Source organism: Chiloscyllium plagiosum, unplaced genomic scaffold, assembly GCF_037043375.1.
Source record: "Chiloscyllium plagiosum isolate Xiang-an unplaced genomic scaffold, Cpla_swu_hap1 HiC_scaffold_27, whole genome shotgun sequence".
Classification (NCBI taxonomy): domain Eukaryota; kingdom Metazoa; phylum Chordata; class Chondrichthyes; order Orectolobiformes; family Hemiscylliidae; genus Chiloscyllium; species Chiloscyllium plagiosum.
In genome coordinates, this window is record NW_028270165.1 from 44,442,288 (window position 1) to 44,468,210 (window position 25,923).

Consider the following 25,923-nt stretch of genomic DNA (forward strand, 5'->3'; position numbering starts at 1 on the left):
GAGCCAACAAATCTTTATGTGGGCAGAAAAAACTAGAAAGAACACTCCCGGGCACAATGAGCAGCAATGCCCACTGGAAGCAAAGTTGGGGGTGGGGGGGGGGGCATGCTGACTCTCCCACTGCACTCACTGTCAGAATGGGAAGGGTTCAGTCCTGGGAGTGACCCACAGTAGTGTCACCGGCAGAATCAGATTGTTGAGAGCACTGGTGCTTCCGCAAGTTGCAGGATGATGAGAACCTCTGCCCACACTAGGGACAGGACAACAGCCTGTCCCCAGTGTGGATCCGCTGGTGCCTCAGCAGGTTGGAGGAATTGCTGAAGGCTTTCCCGCACTTGGGGCAGGGGAAGGGCCTCTCCCCCGTGTGGACCCGTTGATGGGCCAGTAGGTGGGATGTCTGGGTAAAGCCCTTCCCACACTCGGCGCAGGAAAATGCCCTCTCCCCGGTGTGGACCTGCTGGTGCCTCAGCCAGGCAGAGGTATCCTTGAAGGCCTTCCTGCACTTGGGGCAAGTGAAGGGCTTCTCCCCTGTATGGACCCCCTGGTGCCTCTTCAGGTGGGAGGAACTGCTGAAAGTCTTCCCGCACTCTGGGCAGGTAAACGGCTTATCTCCAGTGTGGACTCGCTGGTGCCTCTGCAGGTGGGAGCTATTACTGAAGGTATTCCCGCACTCGGGGCAGCTGAAAGGCCTCTCCCCGGTGTGGATCCGCTGGTGCATCAGCCGGGCAGAGGAATTGCTGAAGCCCTTCCCGCACTCGGGGCAGCTGAAGGGCCTCTCCCCTGTGTGGACCCGGTGGTGCCTCAGCCGGGCGGAGGAATTGCTGAATGTCTTCCCGCATTCAGGGCAGCTGAAGGGTTTCTCCCCCGTGTGGACCCGCAGGTGCCTCAGCTGGTTGGAGGAATTGCTGAATGTCTTCCCGCATTCAGGGCAGCTGAAGGGTTTCTCCCCCGTGTGGACCCGGTGGTGGGTCAGGAGGGCAGAAGAATAGCTGAAGGCCTTCCTGCACTCAGGGCAAGTGAATGGCTTATCAGCTGTGTGGACCAGCTGGTGCCTTTGCAGGTGGGAGGAACTGCTAAAGGTCTTCCCACAGTCGGGGCAGCTGTAGGGTCTCTCCCCTGTGTGGACCTGCCGGTGCCTCAGCAGGTGGGAGGAATTGCTAAAGCCTTTTCCACACTCATGACAGGAGAACGGCCTCTCCCCGGTGTGACTGCGCCGATGAGTGTCTAGGTCAGACGGGAAATGGAAGCCTTTCCCACAGTTGTCACACTTGCACCGTTTCTCCACAGGGCGGGATTCCTTGGGTTTCTCCATGACCGAAGCTTCATCCGCACACAAAAGCACGTACAGCTCTTCCTCGGCGTGAATTCCTCTTCCAAGGCCGTATAACTTTTTCAGGCTCCACACTCAGAGCGATGCAATAATAGGGTCTCTCATCTAGTCCCACTGATGCTGAAAACGTATTGAAACAGGAACGAAAAAGCTTGGTTCCTTCTCACAGAATCATAGTCGAAAATTGTTGCAGTCCTGATGAATTGAGTGACTGTCAGTCATTGACATGAAAGTGAGGACTGCAAATGCTGAAGAGTCAGAGTTGAAAAGTGCGATGCTGAAAAAGCACAGCAGGTCAGGCAGCATCCGAGGAGCAGTAGAGTTGATGTTTCGGGCATAAGCCCGAACTGTTGATTTTGAAACTTCTGTCTTCAGATCTTCAAATACTCTTAAAAAAAATTACAAAAATCATCACTATCAGTCCAGGGTAGAAATTCAGAACAAGCAACTCTACTCTCTGCAGAACATTCTTTTCTTTTTCCACAAAATTGAAAGCACCATCTCTCTCTCTCTCTCTTTTTTTCTTGAGTTTTGGATACCTCCACCTGAAAGTTATTATCTTTCACGATGTTGGGATACTGCTGAGAGTGAGCAGGTCTGATTTGGGAAGCAAAAAAGTGTCAATTCAGGATGAACCTACAGCTTCTGGAGAAATAACCAGACACAAAATGGTTAATGTCCGGGGAGGTGGTGAGGAAGAAATGAGACATCAAGGCATTGGCACCAACACCAGAGAAAAACTAAACATACAGACGTAGTAAATATTAGTGGCAAGCCAGAGTCATAGAGATATACAGCACAGAAGCAGGTCCTTTGGTCCAACTCGTCCATGCTGACCAGATATCCTAAATTAATCTAGTCCCATTTGATAGCACTTGACTCATATCCCTCTAAACCCGTCCTATTCATATAACCATCCAGATGCCTTTTAAAATGTTGTAATCATACCAGCCTCCACCACTTCCTCTGGCAGCTCATTCCTTGCATGCACCACCTTCTGCATGAAAAAGTTGCACGATGGGTCCCCTTTAAATCTCCCCCCTCCTCACTCTAACCCTATTATCCTCTAATTCTGGACTCCCCCAATTCCCTACCTTGTCATCTATCATACCCTATCTATGCCCCTCATGATTTTATAAATGTGTATAAGGTCACGCCTCAGCCTCCCTTGGGTAAACCTTACCCTTGGGTAAACAACCCCAGCCTATTCAGCTCAAACCCTGGCAACATTCTTGTAAATATTTTCTGAACCCTTTCAGGTTTCACAACATCCTTCCGATAGGAGGGAGACCAGAATTGCACACAATATTCCAAAAGTGGCCTAACCAATGTCCTATACATCCACAACATAACTGCCCAACTCCTTTGCTCAGAGGATTGGGAATATTTTCAAAATGCACAAAAACACGACCAGGAAAGAATGCAGGGACAAACTGAACTTTTGATGGTCAGCTTGGAAGCACCAATGCCTCAGGGCAAAGATCCTTTTGTTACACAATGATTGTTCAATTTTGTGACCAAAATAATTGGATTTGTAATTACTTATATCAGATATTGTCATCATCTCAGGCAAGAACACAACCAATTTTTTTCAGACAGTACATTTACATGATTCGATACAATTCCCTATTCCTTACTTTACCAGAACATTACCAGGAATGGAGGGTTTGAATTATAAGGAGAGACGGGATAGGCTAGGACGTTTTTCCGCTGGAGCCTAGAAAGTTGAGAGGTGACGTTGTAGAGGTTTAGAAAATCGTAAGAGTATAGATAAGGTGTCTTTTCCCTAGGATTAGCAGAAAAGAAGCTCATAAAGTCAGTACCGTATGGAAACAGGCCCTGCAGCTCAACAAGTCCACACCAAGTCCGGAAGAGTAACTCACCTAGACATATTACCCAACATTTACCCCCTGACCAATGCACCTGACCTGCACATACACCCTCACCCCCACGCTGTATTCCATACCAGGCGCCACCTCCATGTTGCCTCCTCCTCCAGGCCCCGTCACCACGCTGTATTCCATACCAGGTGCCGTCGCCACCTCCTCCAGGCCCCGCCCCCACGCTGTATTCCATACCAGGTGCCACCTCCATGTCTTCTTCAAAGACCATCAGGGATATATTTCCCTCCCCTTTCAGCATTCCGAAAAGACTACTCCTTCCGTGACTCACTCGTCAGGTCCACACACCCCACCAACCCAACCTCCACTCCCGACACCTTCCCCTGCAACCGCAAGAAATGCAAAACTTGCGCCCACACCTCCCCCCTTACTTCCCTCCAAGGCATCCTTCCATATCCGCCACAAATTCACCTGCACTTCCACACACATCATTTATTGCATCCGCTGCACCCAATGTGGCCTCCTCTATATTGGGGAGACAGGCCGCCTACTTGCGGAGCGTTTCAGAGAACACCTCTGGGACACCCGGACCAACCACCCCGTGGCTCAACACTTCAACTCCCCCTCCCACTCCACCAAGGACATGCAGATCCTTGGACTCCTCCATCGCCAGACCATAGCAACATGACGGTTGAGGAAGAGCGCCTCATCTTCCGCCTAGGAACCCTCCAACCACAAGGGATGAACTCAGATTTCTCCAGTTTCCTCATTTCCCGTCCACCCACCTTGACTCAGTCAAATCCATCGAACTCAGCACCGCCTTCCTAACCTGCAATCTTCTTCCTGACCTCTCCGCCCCCACCCCCACTCCGGCCTATCACCCTCACCTTGACCGCCTTCCACCTATCGCATTTCCAACCCCCCTCCCCCAAGTCCCTACCTTTTATCTTAGCCTGCTGGACACACTTTCCTCATTGCTGAAAAAGGGCGCATGCCCAAAGGGTTGGTTCTCCTGCTCCTTGGATGCTGCCTGACCTGCTGCGCTTTTCCAGCAACACATTTTCAGCCACCTTCATGTTGCCGCCTCCTCCTCCAGGCCCCGCCCCCACGCTGCCACCGTCTCCCAGGTGCCGCCCCCACGCTGCCACCGTCTCCCAGGCGCCGCCCCCACGATGCGTTCTACCCCAGGCCCCGCCCACACTGCCGTGTCGCCCACGTGGAGACTTGAGCTGAAAATGTGGCTTCTTCAGGGCTCATCCCCGAAACGTCGATTCTCCTGCTTCTTGGATGCTGCCCGACCTGCTGCGCTTTTCCAGCAACACATTTTCAGCTCTGATCTGCAGTCCTCACTTTCTCCACGTGGAGACTCTATCCAGCACCGGGCCTCTCCAGTCCAATGTGAGTTCCGGGTCGGTACCCAGGCCATCGCGACCGCCCCAGTACTCACCCGCAACCTCGGTCTCCGACAACGCTGCCCCGGAATCTGCCGATAACAAAACTCGGACCGAACTCGACTTCATTCCACCTTCTGACTCAAAGTAGACAGGCAGGAGGCTGAAAGAACACAGCGAGCCAGGCAGCAGCAGGAGGCGGGGGAGAAGTCGACGTTTCTGGTGTAACTCTTCCTCAGGTTTGGGTGTGGGTGTTGGGGGAGCTGCAGATAAAGGGGGTTGTGGGGGCAGGGTGGCGGAGTGGGGATTGGTGTAGACAGGTAGAGGGTTTGACGTGGTTGGCCAATTGGAGAGACGAATCCGGTTGGGGGTCGGAGGGAGGGGAGGAGAGGGACGGTATTTGAAATTGGAGAACTCAATGGTGAGTCCTCCAGGCTGAAGGCTGCCCAAGCGGAAGTTGAGGTGTGGTTTGTCATGGCAATAGAGAAGGCCGAGGATGGTCATGTCGGAAAGGGAATTAAAATTGGCGGATCTGGGAGGTCCTGTCGGCCCGGCTGAGATGGTTGGTGAACTTTCCCTCCGTTTATGTTTTGTCTCCCCGATGTAAAAAGGACCACATCAGGCGCATCTGATATTGTAAATTAGGTTAGAAAATGTGCAGGTTAACCTCTGTCTCAGCTGGAAGGACTACTTGGGACTCTGGATTGAGGTGAGGGGGTGGTGCCTGCTTGGAGCATTTCTATCTATACACAATATCACCTTTCATAGAACAAACAATCCTAAGGAGCACCATAAAACATAAGATCACTATCTTGGTCATAGAATCATACAGCATGGAAACAGACCCTTCGGTCCAACTAGTCCATGCTGACCCTGTTCCCAAACTAAACTAGTCCCCCTGCCTGTGTTTGGCTCATATCCCTTCAAACCTTTCCTATTCATGTACCTATCCAAATGGAGATTTGGCCAAGCAGGGGAGTGTAGCTACATCATATACCCTAGACCGGCGGAGCAATTCTCTTCTAGGGGGTCATCCTCTGCGCCAGAGCGTTGAGCTTCAGGAGGGACGCACATGGAACTGAGAGAGAAGAGGGACAACCACCTACCCAGCCAGATCAGCCAAATCAACCCTGAAAATCAATGGGGTAACAGATGTCGTACCCAGATCGCACCATGGGTTGGGGGAGTCCAGAACTATAGGGCATATGTTTAGGGTTAAGGGGGGGTGGGGGGTGATATTTAGAGGAGACCGAAGGGGCAACTTTTTCACATAGGGGGTGGTACGTGTTGAGTTGCCAGAGGGAGTGGTGGAGGATAGTACAATTGCAACCATTAAAAGCCATCTGGGTGGGTACATGAATAGGAAGGGTTTGGAGGGATATGAGCTGGGTGCTGGCAGATGGAACTAGATTGGGTTGGGATATCTGGTCAGCATGGAGAGTTGGGTCTGTTTCTGTGCTGTTCATCGCTTTGGCTCTATGACTTTTAAACATTCAGCACTTCCTCTAACAGTTCACTTCACACACAAACCTCCCTGTGTAAAAACAGTTGCCCCTCTAGTCCTTTTTCAGTCTTTTTCCTCTCACTTTAAAAATATATGCCCTAGTTTTGAACTCCCCTACCCTTAGAGAAAAGACATTTGCTATTCACCTTATCTTTGCCCCTCATGACTTTATAAACCTCCATAAGGTGGCCCCTCTATCTCCTACACTCCAGTGAAAAGACATCCCAGCCTATCCAGTCTATAAATCATTCCAGCAACATCCTGGTCAAAAAGGGTGAGTGTTAACAATTGACCATAAGGGCAATGAAGACTCAACCAGCTTACAGTGGGTTTGGAATCACATGTAGGCCAGACCAGGTTCAGACAGATGAGTTTTTTAAAAAAAGATTAGATTAGATTCCTTACAGATTCTCTACAGTGTGGAAACCAGGCCTTCGGCCCAACCAGTCCACACCAACCCTCCGAAAAGTAACCCACCAAACCCAATTCCCTCTGACTAATGCACCTAACATTATGGGCAATTTACCATGGCTAATTCACCTAACCTGCACATCTTTGGACTGTGGGAGGAAACCGAAGCACCTGGAGGTAACCCACGCAGACACAGGGAGAATGTGCAAACTCCACACAGTCGCCCAAGGTTAAACACTGAGCCACCGTGCCGCCCATTTTTACAACAATACACAACAGTTTTGTAATTAGACTCTTCATTCCAGATTTGTATTGAATTTACATTCCACCATCTGTCTTAGTAGGTTTTGAACCCAGGGAATGTTTACCTCTGTCACCATTGCAAAGAATGTCAAACATGACCTTGACAAGAACTGTTTCAGGGGCAGAAACCAGACTCGAGGGCTTTAAATGTGGAAGTCTGGAAAAGATGGGAATGGCTATTTCAACGTTACATCCAAACCAACACTTCCATTGATGCGATAGTAACAGGAACTTTTATTTTAGTTAGAAGATTTTCAGCAACACTGAGCAAGAAGGAACAAAATTGATATAAGAAACACAGCAATTAACTGTCTACAAGAGGCAATATTGGAAAGGAAGGACCCAGTTCAAGGATATAAGAGGGGAGACACAGACAAAGGGACAGGAGTAGGCCACTCGGCCCTTCGAGCCTGCTGCAACATTCAATATGATCATGGCTGATCTGAATACAACCTCAGCTCTACATTCCTCCACATCCCCGACAATCTGTCACCCACTTGGTTAGCAAGAATCTATCTATCTCTGCCTTAAAGATACTGAATCCACTGCCTTTTGTGGAAGACACACAACCCTCAGAGAGAAAAGAAATCTCATTTCTGTCTTAAATGTGCAACCTCACACTTTTAACATATGACTCCCTAGTTCCAGATGTTAAGATAGGGATACAAGCTGCATTCAAATAACATCCGTGGTATAGTCAACTGCCTCAAAGTGCTTCATGTGAAAATAAGAAGAATTATTTTCTAAAATTACAATACCGGAGCACAGATAACGACAGGTGACGAAAGACTTGGTCAAAGGGCAGGTTTAGGGCAGCCCTTTAAACAGGTTCATTTCCCAAACATCAGAGGCCAAAGACAGAAACAGTAAACGCAAAATAGTAAAGTACAGGAAACAACAGCATAGTCGTAATGTCACTGGGTGAGTAATCCAGGGACATCGGATCAAATCCCATCACAGCAAGTGGTGAAATTTGAATAAACCAACGAATAAATGTGGAACACAAAGTTAGTCTCAGCATGGTGTCGATGGCACTGATGTCAATCGTCATAAAAAACCATGTCCTTTCAGGAAGGAAACTGCCATCTTTACCTGGTCTGGCTTACATGTGATTGCAGACCCACAGCAATGTGGATGACTCTTAAACTGCTCTCTGAAATGGCACAAGCAAGACACCTTGCAATTAAGGATGGGCAACAAACATCAACGTTGTGAAAGAGTCAAAAACAGAAATTGCTGGAGAAACTCAGCCAGCCAGTCAGGCAACACTGGTGGAGTGAGAAAGAAACTGAGTCAATATCCTGTCCTAAGTCCAGAACAGCTGTGAAGAAGGGTCAAAATGCACTCAAAATGCTAACTCTGATTCTTTCTCAATACGTGCTACTAATCCTGCTGAGTTTCTCCAGCAATTTCTGCCTTTGTGTATTTCAGATCTCCAGTATCTGCAGTTCTTCATTACACTGACTTAGGGAAGCTCAAATCCCATAAAAGGGTAAAGCAGAAGGGCTGGAATTACTCAGCAAGTCTGGCAGCAGCTATGGAGATAGAAACATTTAGCTCTTCAAGTCATTGAATGATCTTACATCAGGGACATATTTTTGGGGAAGTTGTAACTGCAACATCTGGGTGAACTCTCTCAGCCATGGGTCAGGCTGACTCAGCATTCTGGTCCAAATTACCATCCTGCTCATTACCTGTTACCTGCTCAATTTGTTGCTCGTTATATTTCTACGGTTGCCACATTCCCATGTTTTAAAACGATATTGCAATCAAATATGAATTTTCAGATGTAAGTAATCAGAGGGTTTGGAATATAAGTGTAACTTTTAAACAAAAAGTATTTATTTGTTCTTGGGGTGTAGGCACCGCTGGCAATGCCAGCATTTTTACCCATCCTTAACCATCCTGTGGTTGGTTGGAAAAGAGAATGAAGGTGTCTGAGATGGTCTTGATCAGCAGAGCAAAGCCCAAGACGGGTGTGTTCAAGTAAAAGTACCCTCCACTCCCACAGCCAAGTCTGCATTCATTGCAATTACAGAGGTCTTCATGACAGATAGGACAGCTCTCTCCATCAGCACTCTGTCCCATCTAAAACTCCCAGGACAGGGACAGCATGGGAATACAATCAGAATACAGCCTCCTCTACTCTTTTCAGTTGAAAGTGAAGCAACCATGACACTGTCCCAAACAAACAGTGCCAAGAAAGACACATCATTGGGTTAGATACAGAGTAAAACTCCCTCTAACGTTCCCATTCAAACACTCCCAGGACAGAGACAGCAGAGGGTTAAATAAAGAGTACAGCTCCTTCCATTCTGACTGACACTTGGTATGTTCTACACCAATCCTCAATGATAATTCAGAAGTGAGACTATTATCTGGTACTGAATTCACACTTCCTAATGGGAATGGCAGGAACAGAAAATCAAGTGAAACACAGATTGATAAAACACACAACGTGCAACAGAACCAGAACTTTATTGGGATCAAAGACTTTTAAATGACAGGAGATATTGTCCCTGCAACAATCCGAATGGGAGCTGAACAACTTTCACACTCGAATAGGTTTCTCTGGGGATGTAGTGTCCACCTTACCGCTGTCTGATCAGTTCATCTGTTCCCGTCAGAGCTGAGTTGTAGCTGACCACATGCTGGCCTGGGGTCAAGATGTTAGAGGGTAAAGGTCAACTTAGATTGAAGGCATCCTGTGTCATGTCAGTGAGGTCAAGGGTCGCTGCATTACTTAGCTTATCGGGGTCAAGGGGATATTGGGCTCGGCTTGTATCAGTTTGAGCTTCGAAGAATTAGATGATCTGATGGAGATGTATAACATCCTGAGAGGACTTAATGTGAATGTATGAATCCCTTTGTGGCAGAGACTAGAAATGAGTGGACACAGTTAACAAATAAGTGGCCTCTCATTTAAGATGGAAAAGTTTTGCTTTTCTCTCAAAGGTTACGAGTCTTTGAAATTCACTCCCTCAGAGCTGCACAGGGTGGTGGCTCAATGGTTAGCACTGCTGCCTCACAGCATCAGGGCCCCAGGTTTGATTCCACCCTCAGCCAACTGTTTGTGTGGTGTTTGCACATTCTCCCTGTGTATGTGTGGGCTTCCTCCCACAGTCCAAATGATATCCGGATTAGGGTGGATTGGCCATGGGAAATGAAGGGTTACCAGAATAGGGTAGTTGGAATGGATGGTCAGTGTCAACTTGATGGGCTGAACGACCTATTGCACGCTGGTCGGGATTCTAGAACTGCCTGGAGCCTGTAACTTACCAGATGATACGTGGACACTTTTCGTACACTGCTTTTATTCAAGCCTGCAGAGCCACTTCCATAAGTTGGCAACAAACCCCCCAGATGATCAAGTACATCTGTTTGATATACTGTTCAATTATTTTAAGAGCAGCTTACCTATACCAAATCAACAGTATACACTTGTCTTAGGGAAATCCACAGTCGATAAATGTCGTGCTGGAAAAACACAGCAGGCCAGGCAGCATCCAAGGAGCAGGAGAATCGACGTTTCAGGCATAAGCCCTTCTTCAGGAAGGGCTTAAGCCCTTCTCCTGCTCCTCGGATGCTGCCTGGTCTGCTGTTTTTCCAGCATGACATTTTTCAACTCTGGTACTCCAGCATCTGCAGTCCTCACTTTCTCCGTAGGGAAATCCACATCCAATTACGATTAGTAGTTCTGGTTATTTTATTTGTCTTACCTTATTGGATTTAACCAACGACAGCATCTCGACATTTGCCTAATTACAATATCCAATGTCTATAGAGTACAGTTTTTTGTCATGACTGTTACCTTGAACACTGACTTGTGATCTCTGCATTGTTGTCAAAGTTCCTTATTTGTCTCTTCATTGTCAAAGTTTTACTTTGCCGAATTCTTCCTGGCTTTTTGCAGATAGCACCTTATATTCTGCTCGTCAACATTTTCCTTTCCAAGTCTGTACTGAGGATTTCATGAGAAACTTCAAGATTGTGGTGAGACTGTGGAACTCACTACCACAGTGAGTAGTTAGGGTGAAGGCAAGGGTAAGCAAGCCAATACAAACGATTGTCATTATCACCAGATTCACAGCACAATTAAATTAAAACACACAATGTCCCTCAGAATTTCTCAGCTCTTCCTAGTCAGACTTGAAGAACAGATTTTGCACACCAAAACTATAATTTAAATAAAAATTAACAATTATAAATACTGCAACTTTACTCAGGCAAAGTTAAACAAGATAATTTAATTAATAGCAATGATCATGCCCCCACCATCTCACAGACAGAGACTTAAGGGGTAAATTAAAAAAGAAAATAAAGAAATTACCAATTCAACCAGTTTCCAACAATTGATTTCCAAGCTTTTGTGCAATTTTTGGACGATGAGTCGTTCACACACACATAACCGTATATCTAATTTCAAAGTCACTGCTGAATGTGAATGGTTGTCCCGATGCATTCAACTACTTCTTACAGACTGCGACTCATTCCCAGAAAAAGCCAACAATTCTTTAACTGGACAGAAAAAAAAAAAGAGTAGCTTCTGGGCTCAACATGCTGCAGCTCCCACTGGAAGCAAAGTTGGACGGAGGGAAGTCCAGCAGGAAACAAAAATAGCTCACTGACTCTCCACTGCCAGAACAGGCGGGAGTTTCAGTCCTGGGGGTGACCCACAACAGCATCACCGGTGTCATCCGATTGTTGGGAGCACTGGTGCCCCCGCAAGTTGCAGGACAACAAAAACCTCCACCTGCACTAGGGGCTGGCAAATGGCCTCTCAACATTGTGGATCCGCCAGTGCCTCAGCAGATGGGAAGAATTGCTGAAGGCCTTCCTGCACTCGGGGCAGGGGAAGGGCCTCTCCCCGTGTGGACCCACCGGTGTGTCAGATTGGAGGAATGGCTGAAGCCCTTCCCGCACTCAGGACAGCTAAAGGGCCTCTCCCCCGTGTGGACTTGTTGGTGGATCTGAAGGGTGGAGGCCTGTGTGGATGCACCGATGGGTCTCCAAGGCAGAGGGGACACAGAAACCTTTCCCGCAGTCGCCACACCTCCACAGTTTCTCCACAGGGCAGGATTCCCCGGGTTTCTCCATGGCCGAAGCTTCAGCCGCACACAAATGTGTGTAGAGCTTCTACCCGCCATGATATCCTCTTTCCAAGCCGTATTATTGTTTCAGGCTCCACAGTCCACTGCAACAGTACAGTGGCTCATCCAGTCCCACTGCTGCTGAAAACGTACTGAAACAACAATGAAAATACTTTGCTCCTTTTCACAGAATCATAGTTGAAAATCATTGTGGTCCAGATGGATTGAGTGACTGTCAGACATTGACATCAAAGTGAGGACTGCAGACACTGGAGAGTCAGAGTCGAAAAGTGCAGCGCTGGAAAAGCACAGGTCAGGCAGCATCTGAGGAGCAGGAGAGTCAATATTTCAGGCACGAGCCCTTCATCTGTTGATTTTGAAACTTCCGTCTTCAGATCTCCAATATTCTAAAAAGAGATCACAAACATCAATGTCAGTCCAGGGTAGAATTGGGTGTTCTGAATTTCTACTCTGTGGAATATTCTTTTCTTTTGTTATTCCACAAAATTGAAAGCACTATCCCACTCTCTCTCCCCCTCTGTTCTCACTCCACTCTAATTCTCCTGAAGGTGCTGATTCAGGATCTCACAGGGCAGAAAAGCAAAAACGTCAGGACCGACATCCCTCTGAATTTTGGATACCTCCACCTGAGTTAATATCTATCACAATATTGGGATAGTGCCGAGAGTGAGCAGGTCTGATTTTGGGAAGAATTTTTTTTAAAAAGTGCCTCAATTCAGGGTGAACCTGCAAAGCAGCTTCTTGAGGAACAGCCAGACACAAAATGGTTAACGTACCCAGGAACGGGGGAGAAAGTGAGGCATCAAGGTATTAAGACCAACACCAGAGAGAAACCAAACAAAGACGTGGCAAATGTTTGTGGAAAGTCAGATTCACAGAGATATACAGCACAGAAACAGATACTTAGAGCAAACTCTTCCGTGCTGATCAGACATTCTAAATTAAGGTAGTCACATTTGCCAGCACTTGGCCCATATCCATCTGAACCCTTCCTATTCATATACCATCCAAATGCCTTTTCAATGTTACAATTGTACCAGCCTGCGTCACTTCCTCTGGCACCTCATTCCATACACGCACCACCCTCTGCGTGAAAACAATACCCCTTAGGTCTCTTAAATCTTCACCACTCCCATCCCCGTCCTCAACCTAGACTTATTAACCTCCAGTTCTGGACTCCCCCATCCCAAGGAAACCACCTTGTCTATTTACTCTATCCCCGCCCCTCGATTTTATAAGTAATCTTTCTGGTTGACCCGCCCCCCAGTCTCTGGCACGCTGGGGAAAACAGCACCTCCCACCCTCCATCCGGCTCTCCTCACCTTGAATTTGCAGTATCTGCTCCCTCCCTGGGTTCACTCCAGTTGCTACAAGTGAACAGATCCCCCCAGGATGAAGAGTTGCTTAGAGGGAGGAAGTGAGTTTCACTCTGAAACGGACATGGCCACTTCCGTGTTGTGACGTCACCAGTGCCGCACTGCGCTTGCTCCGGATGGCGGCCGCCTGGATCGCACTGCCCTACGCAGTTTGCAAAATTCCTTCCTTTCAGAGAATACCCAGAGTGTGGAAGCAGGTCATTCGGCCCAAGGAGTCCACACCGACCCTGCGAATGGTAACCCACCCACACCCATTTCCCAAACCCTATTGCTTTACATTTAACCCTTACTAATGCACTTAACCTGCCCATCCCTAAACACCATGGCTAATCCACCCTAACCTGCACATCCCTGAACCTGACAGAACAATTTAACATGGCTAATCCACCCTAACCTAGACAGATGCCGGCCAGAGATCCTAAATTAATGTAGTTCCACTTGCCAGCATTTGGCCCATATCCCTCTAAACCCATGCTATTCATGTACCCAGATGTCTTTTAAATTGTGTCATTTTTCCTCCGGCAGCAGGTTCCAAACATCCGCCAACCTCTTCGTGAAAAAGTTTCACCTCACGTCCCTTTCTCCATTCACCTTAAACCTAAACTCCTCTAGTTCTGGACCCCCCCCCCCCCCATGGGGAAAAGACCTTGGGTATTCACCCTATCCATGCCCTTATAAACTTCTATGAAGTCAGCCTTCAGCCTCTGATACTCCAGGGAAAATATACCGGAGGTATTCAGCCTCTCCCTGTAGCTCAAACCCTCCAACTCTGACATCAGCCTTATAAATCTTTTCCACCCCTTTCAAAGTTTCACAACATCTTTCCTACAGCAGGGAAACCAGAACTGAATGCAGTATTCCAAAAGTGGCCAAACCAAATGAACTGCACAGCTGCAAAAGGACCTCCCAACTGCTATACTCAATGATCTGATCAATAAAGGAAAGCATACCATGGTCTCTTTGTTCTGCAACACTCCCCTTAACTGTGCCAGTCCTGCATCGATTGCTTGACCAAAATGCAAACCACACATTTCTCTAAATTAAACACCATCTGCCATTCCTCAGCACATCTGATCAATTCTAATTTATATTTATTTCCTCTTATTCCAGACAAGCTGAAAATCTCCAATCCACACACACTCTCCCTCCATTCCCACTTTGCTGAATCTAATCCCTGCTATACCTCATCCTAAAGGGTCTGGTTCATGCTGATTAACAGGCCCACACTCAGGGGGGATCCAATTGAAACATACAGAATACTGAACGGCCTGGACAGAGTGGATGTTGGGAAGCTGTTTCCAATGGCAGGAGACACTGGGCCCAGAGGGCACAGTCTTAAAGAAAAGAGAAGACCTTTTAGAACGGATTCAAGGAGAAACATCTTCAGCCAGAGAGCAGTGAATCCATGGAATTCCTTGACACACAAGGCTGTGGAGGCCAAGTCAATGAGGATATTTAAGACTGAGACAAATAGATTCTGGAGTATCGAGGGGTCCCGGGAGAAAGTGGGAGAATAGGGTTAACAAACTTATCAGACACATTTGAATGGTAACAGCAGACCTGATGGGCTGACTGACCTAATTTCTGCTCCTGTCTTCCAGTTTCTTACTGTCCTGGACACAGAATTGGGGGCAGGAGTATGCCATTTGGTCTTTCAAACCTGCACCAGCATCGAACAGATCATAACTGGATATGGATCTACCTACATCTAGGTGGATAAGTTGGGAATTTTTCACTGGAGCACAGGAGGTTGAGAGGTGACCTTTTTAGAGGATTATAAAATCATGAGGGGTATAGATGAGTTGAATGGCAAGTGTCGTTTCAAAATGAGGAGCAAATTTTTAAGGTGAGTGGAGAAAGATTTTAAAAAGACATGAGGAAAACCTTTTTCTTTTAAGAGAGTGGTTTGTGTGTGGAATGAGGAAATGGTGGATGCAGGTAGAGTAACAACATTTAAAAGACATTTTGATAAGTACATGAATAGGAAAAGTTTGGAGGAATATGGATGAAACCAGGTGGGACTAGTTTAGTTTGTGAATATAGTCAGCATGGACTCATTGGACTCAAGGGTCTGTTTCTGTGCTGTTTGACTCTAACTGTTCTGTACTGGTCTTAAACCATTTTATTTCCTTCCCCCACAACCATCCACTTCTTTGTTGTTCAAAAGTCAGATAAACTCAGCTTTGAATATATTTAATGACCTCCTATCTGCACAAAGACATCCCCACTTCTGAACTCAATTCCTCTTGCTGATATACCACTTGCCTTGCTGATTGCTTACTACACCTGTCTGACAACTGGCATTGACTGGCATAGAAGGATGCTGATGCCCCTTTGTACATCCACACATCATTCCTGACGAAAGACTCGTACCCATAAAATCGACTCTCCTGCTCCTTGGAAGCTGCCTGGCCTGCTGTGCTTTACCAGTGTCACTTTTTGACTCTGATCTTCAACACCTGCAGTCCTCACCTTCATCCACATCCCAATATCACCATTTAAACAATGCCCCTTCTTTGTTTTTTTTCTTCCCCCACAGCAAAGGATATAACTTCACATTGAAGTATTGGATTTGCCATGTGTTTGCCAATTCAGACAGTCCTGGACCAACATTTCCTGAGTCTGCTCCTTCCTGGATTCAATCCGTTTCCTTTCATTTGCTACAAGTCAGCAATTTAAGCCCACAATGAAGAAAAGGGCATGAGAAAAGTGGGCAGAGGAAGGAAGTTGCAGTCTGGGGTGAAACTTAATCTTCATTCAGAGAGAGAGGTGCAGGACAACTTCCACATTCAGACAATAGGGGATGTTCTGATTGGCAGGATGACTACCAAGCTTCTGGTCCTCCAGGAATGCCCCAATAGCTAAAAGTCACGCCCCATTTCAGCGGAAACTAGGAGCATGCGCATTTTTTAGCTGACAAAAATAACAAGCGCCGTTCCTGCTGACACCGAGGAGCCTGTGCAGTATGCTCTGTGAAAATGCTGCTATTACTGACAAATTTTAAGGGTCCAAATGCTAATAGATAAAAAAAAAGGGTAGACCCACAATTTATTTTCCTCCGTGGCTCCTCATTATTTTTGCTAGTTACCGTACCTATACCCCTCATGATTTTACAAGTTTCAATAAGGTCACCCCTCAACCTCCTATGCTCCAGTGAAAAACGTCCCTGGCTCTCCTAACTCAAACCATCCAGTCCTGACAACGTCCTGGTACATCTTTTCCAAACCCTATCTAACAGTGTTCTTCCTATAACAGGGCGAACAGAACTGTACTCAGCATTCTAAAAGTTGCCTCACCAATATCCTATACAACCTCAACGTGATATCCCAACTCCAATATTCAATGGTGTGAACAGTGAAGGCAAGTGTGCTAAATGCCTTAACCACCCTGTCTACCAGTGATGCAACTTTCAAAGAACTATGTACTTAAACCACGCCCCATGTCTCTGTTCTACAACATGATCCAGGGCCCTACCAGTAACTGTACAAGTCCTGCCCTTTGTTTTTGTAGCAAAATGCACTCCTCGCTTTTATCTATACCTCTCTCATACGCATGATCTCTCTCAGAGACACACTCCCACCACCCAATATTCACACCTTCACAAGCTTATACTCCATCACACTCTTGCATTACCAAACATGCACAAAGGCAAACGCACTTATGCAAACTCTCAGACACACACACACTCGTCTATGGGATAAATTTGCATTTGCTGATACATTCAATTTTGATCAAAAAGCACAATCTGTAGGTAGTCAATATTTTAATAATTTTTAAAATTGTAATATTTTAAAACTTCCTACTTTGGAAATGGAACCAGTCTGATTGGGATACAGACAATCTTCAGACTCTAACCTCACACCGTTCATGTACTGAGCTGTGATGTCACCGATTTTTATAAAACCTTAAGTCATCTCGAGAACCTGACTTAAAAGTACTTCTGAGCTTTACATATTAATGAACCAAAACCCATTCTAAAAGATTAAAGACTAAACCGCAATCTAGGGTTGTTCAATATAGCCCGGTTGTACGACACTGATCTTTTCTATAAAATCTGTGTCTTATGATCCTGCTCCACAGCTACCTGAAGGAGCAGCACTCCAAAAGCTAGTGCTTCCCAATAAACCTGTTAGACTATAACCTGGTTTTGTGTGATTTTTAACTGTATCCACCCCAGTCCAACATCGACTCCTCCACATTGTTTCCAGTGAACACAGCCCACACCTGGTGCGGTCTATAAACCTTACAATGCTGACGACATAACGCAGTACCTGCACTCCTGGAAAATTTCTAACCATACTGGCTACTCATTCACTGCTGCAACTGATACACAACATTGGAAACTTAGTGCAGGAGGCTGAAAGAAATGAGCAGTTTTAAAACAAAAACCTGTTGCAGCTCAAAGCTTCCATGAGTCTGAGACTGGTGGTAAGTTCAGGTAATCTTTATTGCAACCCAACTTTATTACAGCTTCAGATCCTCCCAGCAAAAAGGCATAGAAAAAGTAGCTGCTTTTTATACAGCACAAGGTCAGAGCATTGTCAGTCCAGGGTAGAAATTCAGAATATGCAATTCTACTTTGAGGAACATTTTTTGCTTTTGTTATTCCACAAAATTGAAAGCACTATCCCACTCTCCCACTCCCTGTGTTCTCACTCTGCTTGAACTAATTCTCCTGAAGATGCTGATTCAGGATCTCAGACAGAAAAAGCAAAAAACGTCAAAACTGGCATCTCTGAATTTGGATAACCCCATCCAACAGTTAATATATTTCACAACACCATGGTACTGCTGAGAATGATCAGGTCTGATTTTGGGAAGCAAACACAAAAGGGTGTGTCAATTCGGGGTGAACCAGCAATGCAGCTTCTTGATGAAGAACCAGACATTAAATTGTTAACATCCCCAGTAAAAAAAAAAGGGTGGGTGTGGAGGAGGTGAGACATCAAGGCATTAACACCAACACTCGAGAGAAACTAAACATACAGACATGACGAGCATTGTTGGAAAGCCAGGGTCATGGAGATATACAGCACAGAAACAGACCCTTCAGACCAACTCATCCGTACAGAAAATATATCCTAAATCAATTAGTCCCATTTGCCAGCACCTTAGCCGATAACCCTTTAAGCCCTTCTTATTCGTTTTCCTCATTCAGATGCCTTTTCAATATTGTAATTGTACCAGCCTGCATCACTTCCTCTGACAGCTCATTCCTTTCATGCACCACCCTCTGAATGAAAAAGTTGCCCTTCTGCTCCCTTTTAATCTCGCTACCCCCCCACCCACCATCCCCCTCCACATCCCCCAATGGTGAACCGATGACCCTCTCACTTCGGACTCCCCTATCCCCAGGAAAAGAGATGGTCTATTTACCTTATCCATGCCCCGCATGATGTTATAAACATCTATAAGGCCACCCCTCAGCCTCTCACACTCCAAGGAAAACAGCCCTAACCTATTCAACCTCTCCCTATAGCTCAAATCTCTCAACCCTGGCAATATTCTTGTAAATCTTTTCTGAACCCTTTCAAGTCTCACAACATCTTTCCAATAGGAGGGAGACCAGAATTGCATGCAACATTCCAAAAGTGGCTGTTGGGCAATGGTAATTTAGTTCCAAAATGCTAATTCCTTCACCGAGAAGGAAATAATTTGCAACGTAGCTGAGAGAGGCCCCTTACGGAAGAGTGAAAAACAGAGAGAGAACTTTCCATTAAGGTGGAGAGGAACAGAGTTGATTCTGTGATTGGGGACTTAAATCTAAAGCGAGAAAATTACAATGGCAAAGGCACAAACAGGCCACAACAAATGAGGGAACATTATTAAAAAAAAAATGACAAACATTTAAATAGCACCTGGAGGAACTGCAATAGTTGTCCCTTCCTGTCTGGCAAAATAAAATACAAAAGGTGGTCCAGCCACGGCTAACAAGGGACATCATGGATCGTACTGGATCCAGATCTGAAGACTGGGAGCACTTCTGGTTTCAGCAAAAAGATTGATTAAAAAGGGGAAAATGGGGTATGTAAAGACAAAAAAAAAAGGATTAGTGAAAATAATTACAAATGAGAACAGGCAAAGTTCTCATGTGGATCAAAGAGATGGCAGACCAATTAACCACACATGTTGCTTGTATCATCAAAGCAGGACACAAGTAACATCCCCAAAATTTTGGGGAACACATGGTCCATCGAGAGCAGAACTGAGTAGTTGTTGGGGAAATTGATGGGATTAAAAGTTTACAAAGCCCCAGCACCTGATAATCTGAACTCCAGGGTATGGACTGAGATAAGTCATCCAATTGTCAAACCTTGGGCTGATCTTAGCAGGGCTTACACACTTAACAGGAAGGTCCTGGGGAGTGTTACTGAACAACCAGACCATGGAGTGCAGGTTCATAGCTCCTTGGAAGTAAAGTCACAGGTATTTAGGATAGTGAAGGTGGCATTTGGTATTCTTTCCTTTATTGGTCAGAGCATTGAGTACAGGATTTGGGAAGTCATTTTGCAGCTGTTCAGGACATTGGTTAGGCCACTTTTGGAATATTGCATGCAATTCTAGTCTCTTTACTATCAGAAGGATGTTGCTAGGGTTGGAGGATTTAAGCCACAGGGAGAAGTCAAACAGACTGGTGCTGTTTTCTTGGAGAGTCGGAGTCTGAGCAGTGACCTTATAGAAGTTTATAAAATCATGAGGGTCATGGATAGGATAAATAGATAAAGTCTTTTCCCGGAGGTGAAGGCATACGTTTAGAGTGAGCGGGAAAAGATATAAAAGAGTCCCAAGGGGTAACTTTTTCGAACAGAGGGTGTTGCATGTATGGAATGAGCTTCCAGAGGAAGTAGTGGTGGCTGGTGAAATTGCAACACTTAAAAGGCATCTGGATAGGTATATGAATACAAAGGGTTTGGAAATATATGGGCTGGGTGCTGGCAAGTGGGACAAGATTAGGTTGGAATATCTGGTTGGCATGGACGGGTTGCATTGAATGGTCTGTTTCTGTGCTGTACATCTCTATGACTCTATGATGTTTGTCTTGAATTTCCCATCTGAAACTTGTGACATCCACTAAACAAAATGTACAAAAGACGTCACTGTGAGTACAAGATTAAAAGCTCAGGGGACAGTTCTACTTTCCACAGAACACTTATCTTCTCTACTAGCTGGAAGTATTAAAAATTTCAATCCTACACATTGTCTCTCCTCCTGCATTGAAATTCACATCCACTTCCTCATGTCTTTCTTCCACTCGTGGTGTTCTCCCTTTTCTCCAGTCTACAAACTGAAACCATCAACACGTCAATACTCTCCAGGTGACTGCGATCACCACTTTCTTGTCCAGCGCCACAAGTTATCACATTCAACTCAAATTCAGGATCTCTCTCTCACTCCCTTTTCCTGTGTTAAGGGCAGATATACCAAACTCAGCGCCAGGTCTCTCAAAATGAAATGAGGAAATTCTAGTTGACACAAAGGCTGTCACGAGGTTGGAGTTCTCTCCCGGAAATGACCGTGGATGGTGCCTTCACCAAGATGGCCGCCCACCCCAAGACAACATGCGCCTTACCCTCACAAAGATGGCGGCCGGTTACCCGGGCAACCCGAGATCTCCTTCTCCAATAAATACTTGACCTGTGGGGCTTTTATTCGCGGCCTGAGGCCTCCCCCTCGGAGTTTATAAACTCCCCAGTCTCCCTCCTCCCGCGGTTCCCAATCCTACCCTGTCTCATCTCCCCGGGGACAGGAGCCAGGTCTTGGCGCTCGGGCCTGGCGACCTCCCCGGGATGTTCCTGAAACCTGGTCCTGTTCTGAAGGAGGATCACCGGACCCGAGACGCGTTTGGGCGGGGGTGAGAATAAGGGTGATGTCATCACCAGCTGAAGGGACGTGATTGGACGAGTCTTCCAAGAATTTGAAAACAATGGGAGCGGGGCGATAGGTTTGCCCGCCCCCAGCCACCTGATAGGTGGGTTTATGTTCAGTTTGAACAAAAGTATGTTTTCAATTTTCAGCCTGTACAGAAATGGTATTCCAGACGTCTGGAAAGCTGAAACATTGGGAAACTTTCAGACATAAACAATGGGATACTAATAAAATTAATAATAGTAGGTAAAGTAAATTACCAAAGAAACCTAGCACAAAATATCAAAAAGAAAAGCAAACGCTTCTAGTCGTATACTAAAGGGAACAGAGTAAATGTTGGTCCCTTGGAAGATGAAACCGGTGAGTTAATCGGGGGAATACTGAAATGGCAAGCTTCTAAATTAATACTTTTCCTCAGTTTTCACCTTGGAGGACAGCAGTACCAGTCCTATTGGAACAGCCAAGGCAGAAGCCATAGAAAGCGTAGCACTTAAACAATCAACGTTGATAGGTGCACTATGAGGATTAAGGGTAGACAAGTTCACTGGGCCTGGTGGCCTACATTTTAGGGTACTAAAGGAAATAATGGCGGAAATAGTAGAAACATTAGTTACAACATTCCAAAATTCCCTGGACATGAGAAAGACTAATTGAGTGTATTTAAGACTGAGATAGGTCGATTCTTGGTTGACAATGTGAACAAAGGTTACGGAGAGAAAGCGGGAGAATGGAGTTGAGAAACTTACCGGCCATGGCTGAATGGTGGAGCAGACTTGATAGGCTGAATGGCCTGATTTCTGCTCCTATATCTTATGATCTTATGTTTCCAGTTGATTGGAAAAATGCTAATGTAACATCTGTATTTAAAAAGGGAGGGAGGCAATATATAGGAAATTGCAGACCAGTTAGTATAGTATCTGATGTTGGGAAGGTATTCGTATCAATTATAAAGGAAGCAATATCAGGACGTTTGGAAATTCAAAACTCCACCCATCAGAGTCAGCATGGTTTTATGAAGGGCAAATCAGGTTTGACTAAGTTCTTCGAAGATATAACAAGTGAATTGGATAATGGGGATCCTGTAGATGTAATATATCTGGCCTTCCAGAAGGCATTTGTGAAAGTGCCACTCAAAAGGTCAATTCACAGGTGGGATCATATGGGATTAGGGTTGATTTATCTGCTTGAATAGGTGACAAGCTGATGGGGAGGAGACAGACAGTCTGAATCGATGGCTTTTTTATTCTGGATGGCAAGATGTAACTATTGATGTGCCACAGGGTTGGGTCCTTGGAGCCCAACTATTTACAATCTACATACAGTGATAAAAGGCACTATAGCCAAATTTGCAGATGACACAAAATAGGCAGGATGGTAAATTGCATTGAGGAAATAAGAACCTTATTTCCGTGGGCGGCACGGTGGTTAGCACTGCTGCCTCACAGCGCCAAAGACCCGGGTTCAATTCCCGCCTCAGGCGACTGACTGTGTGGAGTTTGCACGTTCTCCCCGTGTCTGCGTGGGTTTCCTCCGGGTGCTCCGGTTTCCTCCTACAGTCCAAAGATGTGCAGGTCAGGTGAATTGGCTATGCTAAATTGCCCGTAGTGTTAGGTAAGGGGTGGGTGTAGGGGTATGGGTGGGTTACGCTTCAGCGGGTCGGTGTGGACTTGTTGGGCCGAAGGGCCTGTTTCCACACTGTAAGTAATCTAATCTAATCTACTAGATATAGATAGTTTAGGAGAGTGAGCCAAAATTTGGCAGATGGAGTTTGGTAGATAAGTGTGAGGTCATGCATTTTGGTCACAAAAACAGGAAGGAGACCTATTATCTAAGTGGTGAGAGGCTTTGGCGTGATCTGATGCACAGGGATCTGGGTATCCTCGTTCATGAGTCACAGAAAACTAGCATGCAGGTACAGTAGATAATAAAGATAGTGAATGGAATGTTGGGTTTTACAGGTAAAGGAATAGGATATAAGGTTAAGGAAGTGTTGCTGCAACTGTACATGGTATTGCTGAAACCACACCTGAAGGATTTGCCAAGTTCTGAAACCCTTACTTCAGAAAAGATGTAGTTGACAGGAGGTCCACTAGATTGATCCCACAGATGAGGAGGTCTTTTTTTATAGATTAGATTACATTACAGTGTGGAAACAGGCCCTTCGGCCCAACAAGTCCACACCGACCCGCCGAAGCGCAACCCACCCATACCCCTAACCTAACACTACGGGCAATTTATTATGGCCAATTCACCTGACCCTGCACATCTTTGTACTGTGGGAGGAAACCCACGCAGACACAGGGAGAACGTGCAAACTCCACACAGTCAGTCGCCTGAGGCGGGAATTGAACCCGGGTCTCTGGTGCACCGTGCCGCCCATAAAGGTTGTCGAATGAAGAGAAATTGAACAGTTTAGACTGATACTTTTGAGAATTTAGAAGAATGAGAGCAGATCAAATTGAAGTATTCAAGATGATAAAAGGTATGGATAAAGTAGACATGGAATGGACGCACCCTCTTGTGGGGCATTCTAGGAGAGGTCACAGACTAGGACAAGGGGGAGCAAATTTAAAACAGTGTTGCGTGAAACTACTTCTCCCAAAGGGTTGTGAATCTGTGGAATTCGCTCCCCCAAAGTGTTGGAAGCTGGGACAGTGAATAAATTTGAAGAGGTGTGAAATAGGTTTTTAAATTGGTGATGGGTTGAAGAGTTATGGGGAGAAGGCAGGAAAATGGGGGTGAGGAGCGTACCGGCCATGATTGAATGGTGAAGCAGTAAGATTTACAGGGATGTTGCTGGGACTAGTGGTTTTGAGTTGGAGGGAGAGGCTGGGGCTTTTTAAAACCTGGAGCGTCATAGTCTGAGTAGTAACGTTATTAGAGGTTTCTAAAATCATGAGCGTCACAGATAGGACGAATAGCCAAGGTCTTATTTCCCAGGATGAGGGAGTCAAAAACTAGAAGGCATAGGTTGAAGGTGAGAGGGCGAAAGATTAAAAAAAGGACCGAAAGGGCAATGTTTGGACACAGAGGGTGGTGCTTGTATGGGATGAGCTGCCAGACGAAGTAATGGTGGTTGGTCCAATTACAATATTTAAAAGGTGAATGGATGACTAGTTTGGGTGTAGATGGATTTGGGCCAAATGCTGGAACTTGGGACTGGGTCAGTTTGGGACATCTGGTCAGCATGAATGAGTTGATCCAAAAGGTCTGTTTCTGTGCAGTGTGACTATGTTTCTCACTCTATGACTGAAAGCAGGCCTTTTTGCTGATAATCTTCCTGTTGGATTTTTTTTAGAGCACTCAGTTTCAGGAGATTTGTGGTGAGTGAAATTGGCACATGTCCTGTATCCTGGAAATTCTGGAAAATAAAAATAAATAATTCTCTGTGAACGGTACAATCCACATCCCCCGACGTGAATGGTACAATCCTCTCCTTCCCCTCTGCACCTCACCCCCCCCCCCCCAATCCCAAATGGTACAATCATCCTATTCTTTCTACCCCTCCCCATGAATGATGCAATCCTTCCCTCTCAATGGTACAATCCTTTCCTCCCTCACCCATGTAGGGTGCAATTCTCCCGTCTCCGAATGGCACAATCCTTCCAACTGTCAATGGTAAAGTTCTCCCCTACCCACATCCGCCATGAATGAAACAACCCTCCCTGTCTGGACTGTACAATTCTCCTTTTCCCATGTCCATGGGATGATTCTTCCTCACCTCCACCCCCACCCCCATGAGTGACAGCATCCTTTTCATCCCCATTCGCCGCCCCGCACCACCACCCCGACCAGGAATGGAACAATCCTCCGTCGGGGAGTCCAAAACTAGAGGGCATAGGCTTAGGGCGAGAGGGGAAAGATATAAAAGAGACCTAAGGGGCAACTTTTTCACACAGAGGGTGGTACGTGTATGGAATGAGCTGCCAGAGGAAGTGGTGGAAGCAGGTACAATTGCAACATTTAAGCGCCTTTTGGATGGCTATATGAATAGAAAGGGTTTGGAGGGATATGGGCCTGGTGCTAGCAGGTGGTGCTAGATTGGGTTGGGATATTTGGTCGGCATAGATGGGTTGGACCGAAGGGTCTGTTTCCATGCTATACATCTCTATGACTCTATAAGTTTAAAGACTTCATATTATGTATGTACACTATCTTTGCCGCTTGTAATATTTCATCCTCCTGAAGAAATCCTTCAAAACATATTAGCACCAGGTATGAAACTGACTGTGTGACTACTTCAAGTGAAGGAGTTAATAAGAATGAAAAAGGAGCGGCTGAATATCCAAACCTACCCATGTAACAGTCAAGAAGGCACAACAATGCATTTTCTTCCACACGAGGCTTAAAAATTCAGCATGTCCATAAGGATCCTCACCAACATTTACAGATGCACCATAGAAAGCATTGTGTCTGGGTGCATCACGGCCTGCAACGGCAACTGCTCTGCCCAGGACCAGAAGAAACTACAGAAGGTTGTGTGCACAGTACAGTCCATCCTGGAAGCTAACCTTCCATCCATGGAATTCATCTTCACTTCTCATTGTCGTGGAAAGGCTGCCAACATTATTCCCGCAGCCACCCCCGCCCTGGCACCCAGGAATGATCTCCTACACCCTCTTCTGTCAGGCAGAAGATACAGAAGCTTGAACATACGAACCAAAAGTTTGAGAATAGCTTCTTCCCTGCCATTATTAGACTGTTGAATGTAACTCATGAATTTGAAATCTGATGTTGACCTTGCTTTTGTGCACCTTCTGTGCAGCCATAATCCTACACGCCTCGCTCTG

General features: G+C 46.0%; 1 protein-coding gene and 1 long non-coding RNA gene across 2 annotated transcripts in view; both read right to left on the reverse strand.

Moving 5' to 3' along the window:
* Window positions 1-228: 228 nt before the first annotated feature.
* Window positions 229-25,923, reverse strand: part of LOC148143836 (uncharacterized) — a 56,620-nt gene continuing 30,925 nt past the window's right edge. The window contains exon 2 of the mRNA XM_087975270.1: window positions 229-1,126. Coding sequence (XP_087831396.1) covers window positions 251-1,126 — 876 coding nt within the window. The 3' untranslated portion in view covers window positions 229-250. The remainder of the gene's footprint in view (window positions 1,127-25,923) is intronic.
* On the reverse strand, window positions 11,008-13,329 carry LOC148143837 (uncharacterized). Its single transcript, XR_015751325.1, has 2 exons — window positions 13,214-13,329; window positions 11,008-12,277 (listed from the first exon to the last, which is right to left on the reverse strand). It is a non-coding gene; the product is annotated as an uncharacterized LOC148143837 (long non-coding RNA).